This window comes from Malurus melanocephalus, unplaced genomic scaffold (genome assembly GCF_030028575.1).
Source record: "Malurus melanocephalus ecotype Western Australia unplaced genomic scaffold, MMel_1.1 scaffold_1, whole genome shotgun sequence".
Lineage (NCBI taxonomy): Eukaryota > Metazoa > Chordata > Aves > Passeriformes > Maluridae > Malurus > Malurus melanocephalus.
The window spans coordinates 3,699,923-3,713,649 of record NW_026623233.1 but is presented as its reverse complement, the minus strand read 5'-3'; the positions used below and the strand labels follow the sequence as shown (position 1 = coordinate 3,713,649).

The 13,727-nt window shown below is 34.7% G+C and overlaps 1 protein-coding gene across 5 annotated transcripts in view; it reads right to left on the bottom strand.

Annotated features, from left to right (window-relative positions):
* PNPLA4 (patatin like phospholipase domain containing 4) overlaps nt 1-13,727 on the bottom strand; it is a 19,164-nt gene that overhangs the window by 1,963 nt on the left and 3,474 nt on the right. For 3 of the 5 annotated variants that reach the window (XM_057389852.1, XM_057389841.1, XM_057389863.1), the window contains exons 4-8: nt 9,486-9,670; nt 5,424-5,518; nt 5,125-5,260; nt 3,364-3,429; nt 1,303-1,455 (exon numbers count right to left, since the gene is read on the bottom strand). In XM_057389852.1, coding sequence (XP_057245835.1) covers nt 1,303-1,455; nt 3,364-3,429; nt 5,125-5,260; nt 5,424-5,518; nt 9,486-9,670 — 635 coding nt within the window. Of the gene's footprint in view, nt 1-1,302; nt 1,456-3,363; nt 3,430-5,124; nt 5,261-5,423; nt 5,519-9,485; nt 9,671-13,180; nt 13,327-13,727 lie in introns of those variants that run through there. The other 2 variants (XM_057389870.1, XM_057389880.1) reach the window with 2 other exon arrangements.

Sequence of the window (13,727 nt, the reverse complement as noted above, 5' to 3'; positions counted from 1 at the left end):
ATTATAAACAAGTTTGCTAAACAGTATCAAAATAATCTTCATCATTTGAAGTAAGCAATTACTATAATTCTGACACTGAGAGAGGGAGAGAAAAAACTTCACATTCCAATATAGATAAATGAAGATGTTCAACTCTTCAATTTATGCAGATTGAAATACTGCTGAAAAAAAAATTTTCTTAGTGATAGTTTTCACAGTTCTAAAAGCAAAATGCATCAAATTGAGTAGTTTAAAATATTGCCTGGGATTCAGCACAAGTCTGCGCATGCATGACCGCAGAAGCAATGTGAGTGTGTAATTAATTTTCTGTCTCTAAACTAAACTACTCACCAGCTCATTTTTCATTCTCTAGATACAAAACACAACCAAGAAATATACAGTGAATGTATATATTTTCAAGATATATAAAATCAAAATCTCATACTTTGTAATCTTTACCAAATACTACCATGCTTAATATCTCTACATGAAACATTATAAAGATTCAAAAATTGGTCCAATTTAGAAAGGCATTACGTAATAGTAATTTTAATAAAATTAAGAAAACATTGAAAGATGCCTACAAAGACACTTAAAAAAAGTACTAACTATTGTTATCTTTCTTTCTAGTTGAATATTGTTGACCACTAGGTYTAGCACTATTTAACATTTTCTTTCAGGATGGAAGGAAGCAAAACTGTTGTTAAAGTTTGTGATACCAAGGTTGCAAAGACAGAAATYGCAAAAATGAAAAGCAGGCAATAAAAATCTGTCTCATATTTCAATATACAGAAATATTCCCGCAACTTCTAACAAAACTTCTGGAAAAGCAYTGTAGTCACAAATATTCACAAGCTCTCTTGCACAACACAGTGACAAGTCATGGTATTTAATTTCAAATGTTCAACTTAAACTTGCATTTTAAATTCATTTAGAGCAATTGATTTCAGCAAGTACAAAGAAGTGTTCTGTAGTTGTCCTCTCCTGAGGTATTCCATTTTATTTTTTTCTATAAACATTTTGCCTAGTCAAAGACAGCTGATATGTAAAGCAAACCTAATATTATTTACACTGATAAGCCTATTATAACTSGGAACAGCCTGCTATAATTTGCTCCATTTTGTAGTAGCTCAGTACTTTTCAAACTTTCTTCTTTACTCTATGTTTTCCTTTCCGTGTGTTTAAGGAAAGGTTTAAACTCCATTGGCAAAACAGAAAATGCCAAAACTTTATGTAAACTGTTGCATAAGCACAAAATAKACACTTAAACGTAACTGCAGAAGTACCTTTTAGTGTTTTTAAGTTAATAAACAAGATACTTACCATCATATCTTGTTTTGCTAATTTAACATATAGGTCCACACGCCCTTTATCTTGTGGGCAGATATCTAATCGACCACTGAAAGGGGAAATGGTCACMGTTCTTCCAACAGGCAAGATAGGAAGGCCATTGGTAAGGCCACCATCAACCCATTTCTATGGGAAAACAGAAATRCTTTCAAAGTAACACCAGTACAGTATGATCACAATGTGATACTTTCCCCTTCCTGACCCTGCCTACTCCACTGTCAAGAAAACTTACATGTTRCACTCTAAGAATACAATGAATAAGCTTCAGTATTTGTTGTAAATATCTAGGAACTGACATGTACACACAGATATTTGCATCAATGAGCAGTTGACATAATGTGCAAATTTGTGTGTGAGGTTTTTATCAGGCTACTTACAAGACTTTTTAGTTAATCAAAAAATAAAATGTCTATGGAATTTTTCTCAACGCATAAATGGAAAGACAAGACAGTTAAYATTACATATGAAACATATCAGATAATGTACACTCCTCTAGAACATTATTCTGATTGTGCAACCTCTATTGTCAATCTGTACATGCAGGTACTCTGACTGCAGAAGCTAAAACASACGACTCCTCTCCTCTGCTGTGATTTCTCTTCCAGAGTCTCATGTTTCCTTACATACACTACACAAGACAGCACTAGCTGSAAAGTGCAGGGTAGAGTTGGGAAGGAGCACAACAACCATGACACAAGCAGGAGCAGACCTACATCTGCTGCAGGAGCGGAGAGAAGAATAAGATCTATAGGCCAAATTTCATTCCAATATGAACAGGACAGCTGTGACACCTCTTAATAATGTATTTATACCTTCCTATTTCTTTCTGTGCTTACATGGATAGTCCAAAATTCAACATCAGTCAGCTGGCCAGATGGATTCACTGACATCATACATGAGGTCTGATGACCACATGCATCTTCATTGAACTTTAGATGTATAAAGTCAATTAGCAATTCTACACTCGCTTTATCATCAAGGGAAAGAAATTACTTCTAGCACATGATGTACCTTACCCTAAAGTAGATATTTATATAATATAATTGGGCTGAAAAAGTGCTTTTGTCTTCACTCATTATAAAGGAAACAAACATTAACTATGTAAGATGTAGAMCACTGCAGACACACAAAGCTGTGAAATGCTGCAGAGAAGTAATAAAATTAACTTCAGTGTTTCCTAAGAATTTGACCTCCAGGATATCATCCGTAAGTTACAATAACACAGAACAGCAAAAAGAAATAGCAAATTGTACTAGTACTTTCAGCACCAATCAAGCAAAAGACTGCTTTCCTGCTCTAAGTGATGTTCTATGTGCCAGTTTTACACCAAAAATTCCTGAAAACGCCACAGGAATTTAGTCACGAAAGTTTAAAAAACAAACATCATCAACAACAAGAAACCCCAAAAAACCTCAAAACAAACCAAAAGAACTCCCTCCCAAGAGTTGTATTATTGGCTGCTGGCAAGTAACTAGCTCTCGGTACAGCTACTACTATGCAGGAAGCATTAACTCCAGTTACAGTGTTTGTTCTTCAGCAGCCCCTGAGATTTTAATTTTATACAAATTTCTCCCAGTGCCATATTTAACTTCATGCAACCAAAGACTTCCCCTGTGAACTCCCCATATCTGGTGATACTTTGATTTACCCTTCAACACATGGATACAAAGCAAGGGGGTAGTGGAATCTGTCTGTCTATCTATCTATCCATCCACACGTGTGTGTTTACATGAACAGTTTCCCTCACACCATCCTTGTCTTCACTCTCTCGGATCAGTTTTATGCTCCTGATTTTAAAATATAAGGGTTGTGAGGGTTATAGAGGTTCTAGAGGAATCATTTGTATGAATGGGGAAGTGAGCTATCACGTAGTATTTCTCAGAAAAAAAGAAATAGACATTTTCATGTTTTAAAAATTATTCTTGAATAAGAAATACAAAATATAATATTGAAGTTACTTTCCCTTAAGACCAAATAGTTACATCATAAATGAAGAACACATAAAAAGAAAGTTGGCAGTTAATGAAAAATTACCTGTCCTTTAAATTCCACTGGTTTAGTTCCTGCATATACTGGTATAAAACTACTTGCTAGCAGGACCTACAGAGAAGACGGCAGAAAGAATAGAGAAAAAAAAAAATCAAGAAAAGGCAAAAAAGTAATTTTGAACCAATACATATTTTTATACATGTTTACCAGACAATATACAATATACAATAGTTTTACCTAAATCCATCATCCCAAAATGTCTTCTTGTATCTCAAAATGTGATTAAAATTATTGGATAGAGGTTTTGCTGTTTCTGGAGCAGTCTGCCCAGCCGTACCTTTACCCATGACTTGTATGGTGTGTTGACATGACCTACATCCAATAAAGTAACCTAACAAGCTCCACCCTCCCTGSTTCTGCAGCAGCCACCAACATTCAGACAGTTGTGCTCACGATACAGGYAGAGCTGAAGGCATGCACAGAAACAGATATTAGGAGCTGAACTGAAAGATCAGACTATATGARTGTATTCCAATGAGCAGTTATGTGTCACTTTATTAGTATTCCTAACCATCCTACTGCTACCATAGAAAATGAATAGAACAGAAATGGCTAAATCAATGAAAAAACTATTGAAGTACTAGTAAAATGTACATATTTCCAAGGTCATCCTGATGCTTCTAAACATCTCCAGGTTAGAAGACTGCACTGCAAAAACTCACAAATTAAAAGAATAATAATCTCCATGCTTGWGACCACTGTATACTGTAGCTAGAAATAACAGTGCATAACTTGTGATAAACTTGTTGCATAATTATATTTGCACAATGAAGTCCTACAAATTTTAAGAACTGACTGTCCACATAGAATATAATAGGGTTAAAATTTTAAAAATTATACTTTAAAGGCAAACTCCTAATGTATACTTTGAGTTTTTGTTATTTTTTAAGTGATAATGGCAAAGAATCATGTTTAACATATGAGTATAAATGTAGCTTGTACTACCAACAAATTAAGAACTACTTAATTGTGTCATTTTTTAAGTGATAATGGCAAAGAATCTCCTATTTGCTCTAGGCATCCACAAAGATAGGTAAAGAAGGAATTCCTTATTCTATTTCCTYCTTTATTCTGCTATATCTTATTATGTATTCCACTAAGATACAATCAGTTACTAGCAAGAACATTTGCTTTACATCATCTGAAGTGCTCCTACCATCTTGTATCAGCTTATGCATACAATCCCAATTCAAATTTAAAATGTGGTATTCAAATGAAGAGTAGGGCAGTAAAAGATATACTTTCCAGCTACAGTTAAAATGCAGTTTATATACAGTACTTAGCATTACATTATATCTATTATCCACAAGCACCTGTAGGAATTACCCAATTTTTTTAAAACCTTCTTCACTTTCTGTTGTGATGAAACAKAATATGAATGATATCAGTGAAATTAAGAGAGGCAAAAAAATTTACATTTTGAGACTCACTACTGTGTTCTCATATACTGCAACAATTAGTTACTTGTTACTTTTGAAAACACTTTTCCTATAAGGTAGAACTTGAATAACCAATGGAGAAAAACACRCACAAACACAAAGTTAATCTCAGCAAAATTTGTGAAACTGTAGGATCAAATTCTGCTTCCATTTTCCATGTTATGCTTGTAGCACCACTGGTAGTAGAAGTGGTTACCCGAGTTAAACCAGTGATTTTACTGTACAATTAATAATTGATAACATACTCTTGAAACCTTGAAGAAACTCCAGCATTTTTATTTACAACTGCCATATTCAACTTTATTACCTTAATGAGGTCCTCTCTGGAGGGAAAATTTGAAACCAAGTGATTTTCCCCACTCTTTGTGTTAGTGACTGACACATAGAGTCGGTTCTCAGCTATTTCATGAACATCAGAAGGAAGAATGGACTCTATGCCCTCCCTAGAGGAAAGAAAATACTCTGCATTACTCAMCATCTTTATTCAAAACCCCAAATACATTACGGGTGAGCATCTCACAGTACAGAAGAAATATGTGCACTCTGCATTTGCATTTGAGGAGCTCAGCAACAAAAGAGATATTAAAGAAGTATTAAGATAGGTACCTAAGTGTTTTCATAAAATCATAACCAGGCGTTACAGCACCAAAGTTCAATCTTCTGACTTCCTCTGCAAATCCACAGGCAAAGTGCTTACATTTCTAGAAATGAAAAATAGTAACCATTAAGTATGTTGTAGTGATGGGAAGGATGTTCAGCTGCAGTACCTAAAATATACTAGAGGCTAAAGGTTTAATAAAAGAGTTATAAGATCAGACTCAAATATTTTTCCATATGTGCTTGGTTTGTAGTATGACATGCATAACAAAACGTTGATTCTTTTCTAATGATTAATTTGTAAGAAAAAAAAACAGCCCTAATGAAAAAAACAAACCTATAAACTCTCACAAGGATACCACTTTAACAACCAAGGAAAGTTAAAAGCCCTTTTTCTATGTACTATATATATATTTCTATATACACTATATTTCTACATTTCTATGTACTATATTTTTATATAGGATGCTTCCCTAGACCACGCCATTACAAGAACAACCACTTAATTAAAATCTAAAGCAACCTTTTATTTTAAAGTCTACTTCAGTACTTAAACCAGGCACAAGTACCTTAAGATGCTAATAAGCAATTAAAAAAAAAAACCAAAAACCCACAACACTTTCTTCTCACTAATRCAAAAAACAAGCTACTAACAAAGATGCATATTTAATTAATAAAATAATATGAAAGTATTTAATGAATGGAAAACTATGATAGATGACATAGGGAGAAAAGACACTGCAGAAAACCAGGAAACAGTTTCCTGAATGGAGAACCTTTTACACAAGCATTAATAACTGGAGAAAAAGAGCTTGAAGTGTGACTCATAAGAACTCCAAAGGGACAGTAAAGGAGGTATAAAGGTATAATTTACAGGAGGACAAAGGTATAATTTATTTTTTAGCCATAACATGTTGAAACAATGCATTATGATCCTGAGAGCTTTAGACTCACTATTCAATATTTGTAATCCTTTTTTTATCCTTTCGTGTAGACTTCTCTAATGATTTTAGGGACTTTGGAAAAAACTAAATTCATTCTTATGCAACCTTCTGAAATTGGTACTTTAAATATATTATACCCATATTCACCTATATAACCACAGGAGAAAAAGCGTTTGTGTTTCCTGGATTATTAAGTCCCTGCATAAAGAACAAATAATGTTTCTAGTAACAAAATAAATGACTGAGTGACTAAGGAAAAGAAAGGAAAAAAAAGAGACACGAATGTATCCTACTGAGGAGGAGGAAGGTAAAGGATCTAATGAAAGGAAAACCAGGAAGGAGTTGGGGTGAGGATTAGCATGACATCTGAGCCAGCTGACTGAAGCAGTTTAACTTCCTCACGTCACTTCTATGACAGAGCACTCATCTAAGTGAAAAAGAGAAATGCAGCTCTTTCATCCACTTTCTTCATGTGTCATTTGAATACATGTATCAAAGAAGCTCACTAAAGAGGTTCATATCTCTTAAAGAAACAATCACTGTAAATATCTGTGCTACTTTATTTTGCATTAGTTAGATTTACACCTTTACTCCACCAGCTACTTGCCATTGCCAGCTTGAAGCCAATTAAAATACATAAAAGTAGTCACATGCACTAAGTCCTGAATTTGTTCCACATTCAAACAGTTAGGCTTCTTCTGCAGTCAATCTGCTAGAAAGAGGCACATTCAGATACCTCTTTCTTKAAATGCAGAAGAAATCCACATAATCCTACACAGAAGCACCTCAGAACTAATGTCTCAGTATCTAACATGCTTTAATAAAATTATGGGGAGCTAAGAGTACAGGGAGCTGGATGAATCCAAACCTAGGTGAATGACTGAAAACCACTTTACATATTACATGTGCTAAGAAGGGACTGTACCTAGACTCTCAATTGCTGCTCCCAAGAGACAACTTCTTAGAGCTATGAATYATTTCCAAACTTGAGTGCTGGAAGCTTTTACCAATACGTCTACATTTTGAACAGTGACTGAGGTCATGTTTAGCAATTGTAACTGCTTGATATCAAACATGACCAAAGTAATTTTAAAATAGTTATTTATCTAAGTAAGCCTCCTTAGAATTCTAAAGTCCCATTCATTTTGAAACAGTGAAAAAAATCCAATATATGATGCAAAAAGATTTGAAAACTGATTTAGAACAACAACAGACAGAACAATAAATCTTCAATTTGACATTTTCTYCAAGGTAAGGACAGGTTTCATTAGAGCTTTGAGACTAAGAGATGCAGAAAATCCTAATTATGGCTTGCCTAACACTGACATCTCTGGAGAGAGATGGGAAAAAAAAAGAAAAAAATAATTAACTGAGTAACAGCCGTATTTTCGGATATAAAATATTTCAAGTAAAGATAATAACATAATCATCTGATCTGAAAAGTTAATTCTATTCAGTATAGAACATTGCCTTTACCAAAATTCCATGAGAATTAGAAAAAAAAATATTCCCACTAATAAAAGAGGTCTCAATTTTCCAATTAAACAACCTAACAGAATAAAAAGTACATAAAAAGTGAAAATTACTAGAAAGTTCATGAAACTTTCTTCAGTTTGCAGTAAAATGWCAAATTTTTAAGGAAAAATACATTAGACTCAATGTAATATAGACTTAGCTTCTACAAACAAAAACTAAAAACTGTTGTAATGTTTTTACTTAGAAAGATCTTTGTAAGTTGGACCAGGCTAGGAACAAGTGCTCATACCCAGAGCCAGCAATAAGCAGAAAAATCTCCTTGGGCTAACAAAGGGCTGCCGTGCTCACCACRGAGGAAATTAAAGTCAGAGGTACACATTATACCAGGCAAACTTGAAACTGAACTACCAGTCAGAGGTAGCAGAAAGGGAGTAATGCCTGCACAGAATACAATGAGGTTCTCTCCACAACAGAGTGAAAGTTGCCGAATGCGAAGTCATATAAAGAATGCTCCCRGGGGAGTGGGGTGGGGGAAAGAAGCCAAGGGACAAAGCTACTGCTGAAAGCAACAGCATAGTTAATGCTGCAAGCTGAGTTCATATTCCACCAGAAACAACCAACCAACAAACAGAAAKATCAGTGTCAAAGTGGGGTTTGGCTGGAACTATTATTTGAATCAAATGAAGTGAAATAAGCAAGGCCTAGAGAAAGTTATCAAACGCTTACCGACTGAAACGTAAGTGTAACTTAGACCAAAAATCTACCAGCCTGTTTTTCCTGACAAAAATCAAAAATATTAAAGAAATACTAACATTTTGGCAATGCCTGCTACTCTACATTTATTAAGGCAAACTCACTACAGGCACTTCAGGAGAGCAAGGCAGCCTTAACCTGTGGGGAAAATCATGCAAACAGACACGAAAAACACCCTTAATTCTCTCCTGTAACACTGCAGTCATTGAATATAATCTGGTGTCTTGGCATGACACCATAACCATGGTGGCAAAGGAGTGCCATCTCTGGACATGAAACAGCCCAGACACCAGTCACAACAGAATGGTGAGGGACTTGATCTTATTGGGTGCTGTTAAGRTATGGGCTGCACTGAGTCTAAAGGAGATGCAAAAGTCTTTAACTCTGCTCAATGAAGCCTAGGCAGCAAGAAAATAATCTGAGCAGGTCTGTGGTGTTTATGAAGACACACTCCCATCCACCATTCTCATCTCCTTTCAGTAAAGGTTGAAAAGATGGTGCTATGCACTTGCGTGACAAAGCCTATTTCTAGCCAAGAGAACAATGATTCATTTTGTAATGTACCATCATTAAATAAATATACATATAATTAAATAAATATACATTATGGTATATTAAAGTATACTTGGTTGCCTACAATTCAACATTTACACACATGAGATTTGTAATCACATAGCTTAAAATATAAAGTTCATATAAAACATTTTTATCATAAACATTTTTGCTCATAAACATTTTCAATGAAAACACAGTGCAAGAGTCCTGATCCAAGCAAGTAACAAGAGAAAAGAACAAGAAACAAATATTTTAATAAACTTAATGGAAGATGATTATTTATAAAAAAAAATATGTCCTTTCAAAAATATCATGGCCTATACCTAAGAGTTTATTAATTTACCTCTATATTTTCTGGCACTGCTAACAAGACAACGGCAGCCAGAGATCCCGCAGAAGCTCCCGCAAAAGCTTTCACATTTCTCAGTAACTTCTTACCATGCCTGTGGAAAGCAGCTGCTGCCCCCAAGTGGTAAATGCCCAGAAAGCCACAAGCTGCAAACGACAGGTTGATGTGTCTCATTTGGGCTGTGGAAATAAAGCATCACAATCAGAAAAATTTTGTCTCACAATAAACATCTATTCTTTTGGCACAGAAAAGATAACATACCCTATCTATGTAACAAAGGCAGATTATCTGAGAACAATCAAAGCTTTTGGTTACTAAATACATCAAACGATCATCAGTTAGTTTAGTTAACTCCAAAACTTAAAATAAATCTAAAATGATCGTTAGCACAAATCCCATTTTAAATTAATCAAAAATATATACCCTTACATACAATGTAACTACACATTTTCATCTAATTTGTCAAAGAAATGCAAACAAAGAGTAGCTACTCAAAAGTGATAAAAGAATACCTTTGGAGAACAAACACTGTTAGCCACCTCTATTAAAAAATCAAATTAATTATAAAACTGGTGGCTACTGTCTCATCATGTAGCGACAGGACTGGTAGAGTGGAATCAAATTGAGAGAAAATTTAGATTGGATATTATTAAAAATTCTTTACTGTGAGGATGGTGAGAGTGGAACAGGTTGCCCACAGAAGCTGTGGATGTCCCATCTCTGGAAGTGTTCAAAGCCAGGCTGGATTGAGCTCTGAGCAACCTGGGACAGTGGGAAGTGACAGAGGGCTTGGAACTAGACAATAGTTAAGAAGGCTTGCAACCCAGGGCATTCTATGATTCTATGATCACATTCCCCTTACACAGGCAGAGCCCTTGAATCCATCATAATTCTCTACGAGATGAATTTTTTCTGTCATCTTTGAAACTCATTTGCTTACTAAAATTACTACAGCCAAATTTTTAAGGCAATTACTAGTCTGAAATAGAAAACCACGAAAATTGTTGCTATATTAAAATAAGAAGGAATTAAAAAAACCTCAAAGTAAAACACAAAGCCCTAAATGTATAGAAACACACACACACTGAAGGTGTCTAGGGTAGAATTTAAAATTAACAAAAAACCCCTCACAAATGGGAAACAAATTCAGATTATTAGGCATAGTTAATCAATAAAATAGAACACTGTATATTTTATTAGCTCTTCTATTTCTAAAAATAACTACATAATGAAAGCAAGGTATTCTACAGATTATACTGTACAGATGTAAGAGATACTGTGCACATTATCTTAGTATTGAACTAAAAATAACCCCATACTATACTTGGGTACATGTCAATATGAATGAGAATAAAAGACAGAAACTGTTGTATGAGTCCTGATGAAGAAAGGCAAACATGTACAGCAACATATTTTTGTTAAAGATACCTCTTCATCTCWGAAATGGGAAGAGCAGGAAAGATGAGGGTAAGAAACAGCTTTCAAAACCACTAGATAAGAAGATATTGTAAACCCAACTGCTTCACCCACAGTATGATTAAATGCAGACCTAATGATCTAACCAGGTTTGCTATTTTACTGAGGGAGGGAGGGAGGAMGGGAGGGAAGGAAGGAAGGAGGGAGGGAGTGAAGAAAACTAAAACAGACTGAAGTATGATGTCACAATGTGCTTCCTTTCAGGATAGTCAAACTCTTGGGAGTTTAACCAGCTGCTGCAGCTGTCTCTACACCTTCTACAAATCAGGAGCAAAGGTTCATTTGTACCACAGACCACTTCGACAAGAAGGTGAAACCGGTTAAAGCAACTGCATTCTTACATAGGAATGGAAGAACCAACTCTCATTTCTGTCCAAAATAGATCTCAAGATCAAGACACCAGTAACATGAAAYATTATAAGAAATCAAGATTACTTTTACATAGCTGATTGGTCAATAATATGTAAAGCATGAGTTCACCCGAAGAATTACATCTAAGAGACCTATGAAATGTAACTGAGAAATACAAGTGTACGATAATAAGGTTATGGAAATGACATATATATACACATCTAAACCTTTTACAAGGCTCATACTCTGAAAGGTATCGCTCCCTGCTGGAAAATGATTAAACATTCACAAACAAAAAGAAAAAAAAATCTGAAAACCAGAAAGATTGTCTAAAGTATAACTGCAGTAAAAACTTAGATTAAAATGTTTTGGTTTTTTTTWAAAAAGAAAAATTCCCTATAAATGTGGAAGAAAATCACATTTTCTTATATGAATGAAAAGAATATAAAGAAATGGCTGGTACATTTTTTCTAAAGTGAGAACAGAAAAGGAGGTTATGTGAACTGAAGAAACTATTTGAATCTCAGATCAAAAACTACCGAACACATCTGACTACAGTCAGATAATCATATCTCCTCTTAGCTGCCTTCATCAGGAAACTGTAGTTTCTTAAATGAGCTTTAGTCCTACCTAATTATCAGTTACTGGGAGTAACCGCTATTCTCTTTGAGTGTCTGGATACGTGGCATTCACTCTTTCATGTGAGTTAATTTCTTAACACTTAGATCTCACACATCTCTGCCTCCTTCATTTCACTACCCAAGAGACAGAAATTATTGAATGAGTATTCACATCAGTTACTTGACTGAAAAAAGGTCTCAGTGAGAGACGAACACACAAGAAAAAAACAGCACTACAATTTCAAGTCAAGGAATACTGCTCAAGAATGCTTCTAGTCTCATTCTCTGCGTAGACTGATTGTAAATCCAAAAAGATCAAATTAATAAAACCTAAAAAGAAGGTAATTCTTTTTTAAGTGAACTGGAGAACTTGACCCACTGGATTTGTATGGCATACAATACAACAGTGTTTTGCAGATTCCCCCAGACAACCTCAAATTAAGAATAGCAATTATATAGCTGTGCTATCCAGGCACTACATTTCTTTTAATTAGGACCAATTCCCAGATATACATTATGTATTTCTCACACACTCATGAAATTTAAAAATTCCTCAGTACAAATGTTAATTGGCAGAAGACATTCATGCTCAAACGTACCAGTGGTTACATCTAGCTGTGTGACTGAGAAATGGGGTATGCAAATACATCTAACAACCCTCTAAGTGGGTAAATAATAAGAAAGAAAAATCACTGAATCACAGAATTATTCAGGTGGCCTCTTGCCCAACCATCTCATGCTCAAAACAGGGTCAGATACTAGATCAAATTTAGTTCCTTAGGGATTTAATCCAGTTGTTAACTTGAAAATCTTGTAATGCTTAGCTCCTGTGGGATAGCTAGCCTGTCTGTTGCTGGGTGGAACAGTCAGGTTTTCTTTCATTTGTTTGGAATATTAAAATCAGTAGAGTATTGCAAATATTCATCATTACAGAGAAGAAACAAAATTAACATCTTCAATCAGTACTATGCATCCACCTGCAGGAAAGTGGGTGGAACTGAGGCCTCTTCAATGCATCTGTAACAAAGCACTTAATCTACAGAGAGCACCGATGAACAAAGATGAGACATAAATAAGAATCATAGTTCTATAAGGAACTACTTGCTTCACAGATGCAGTCAAGCAATGTTGTTTCATCTTGCAAAGAAATCCCCAAAGAAGAGGAAARCATAAGAAAGCATTCATTAGATGAATGTCCTGTAAAAGTCAGAAAGGCAAGAAACAGGAAACCAAGACACTCACTTTTAAAAGAATACAAATTTTCCCATTTCTTTTGATTCTTGCATATATGCCATGGCATCACTTGATTTGCAAGTTATAATGGTGTATTTCAGAGAAAGTATGATTCAAAAATGTCTTTTGCTTTGATGATCTGGTAGATCACTGCCCTTTTRATCAAAAAAGAATAGAATGGTTATAAAAACTCCAAAGAGGAAACAGAGGGAAATTTAATTAAGTTTACATTATTACTTTCCATGACAATTTCTTATAGAGTAACAGAAATAGGGCACAGTCATAAGTGGACACAAACCACTTCTTTCAGCAGCCTGAGCAGAGAGCAGAAACTTGCTATCTTAGAAATGGTATAAAATACCTGTTTCACAAGMCTTCAGAACAAATAGAGACTTGAGCACAAATTGTGACTCTATTACGGATATTATAATAATACAAACTTGTCATATTGGCATGTCTTATGAAAACATTTCAATGAACCTTAAAAGATGCACATACTGTAGAGATACGACATAAACAGGACATAGCAAACACTTTTAAACCTCTTTTTTTTTGG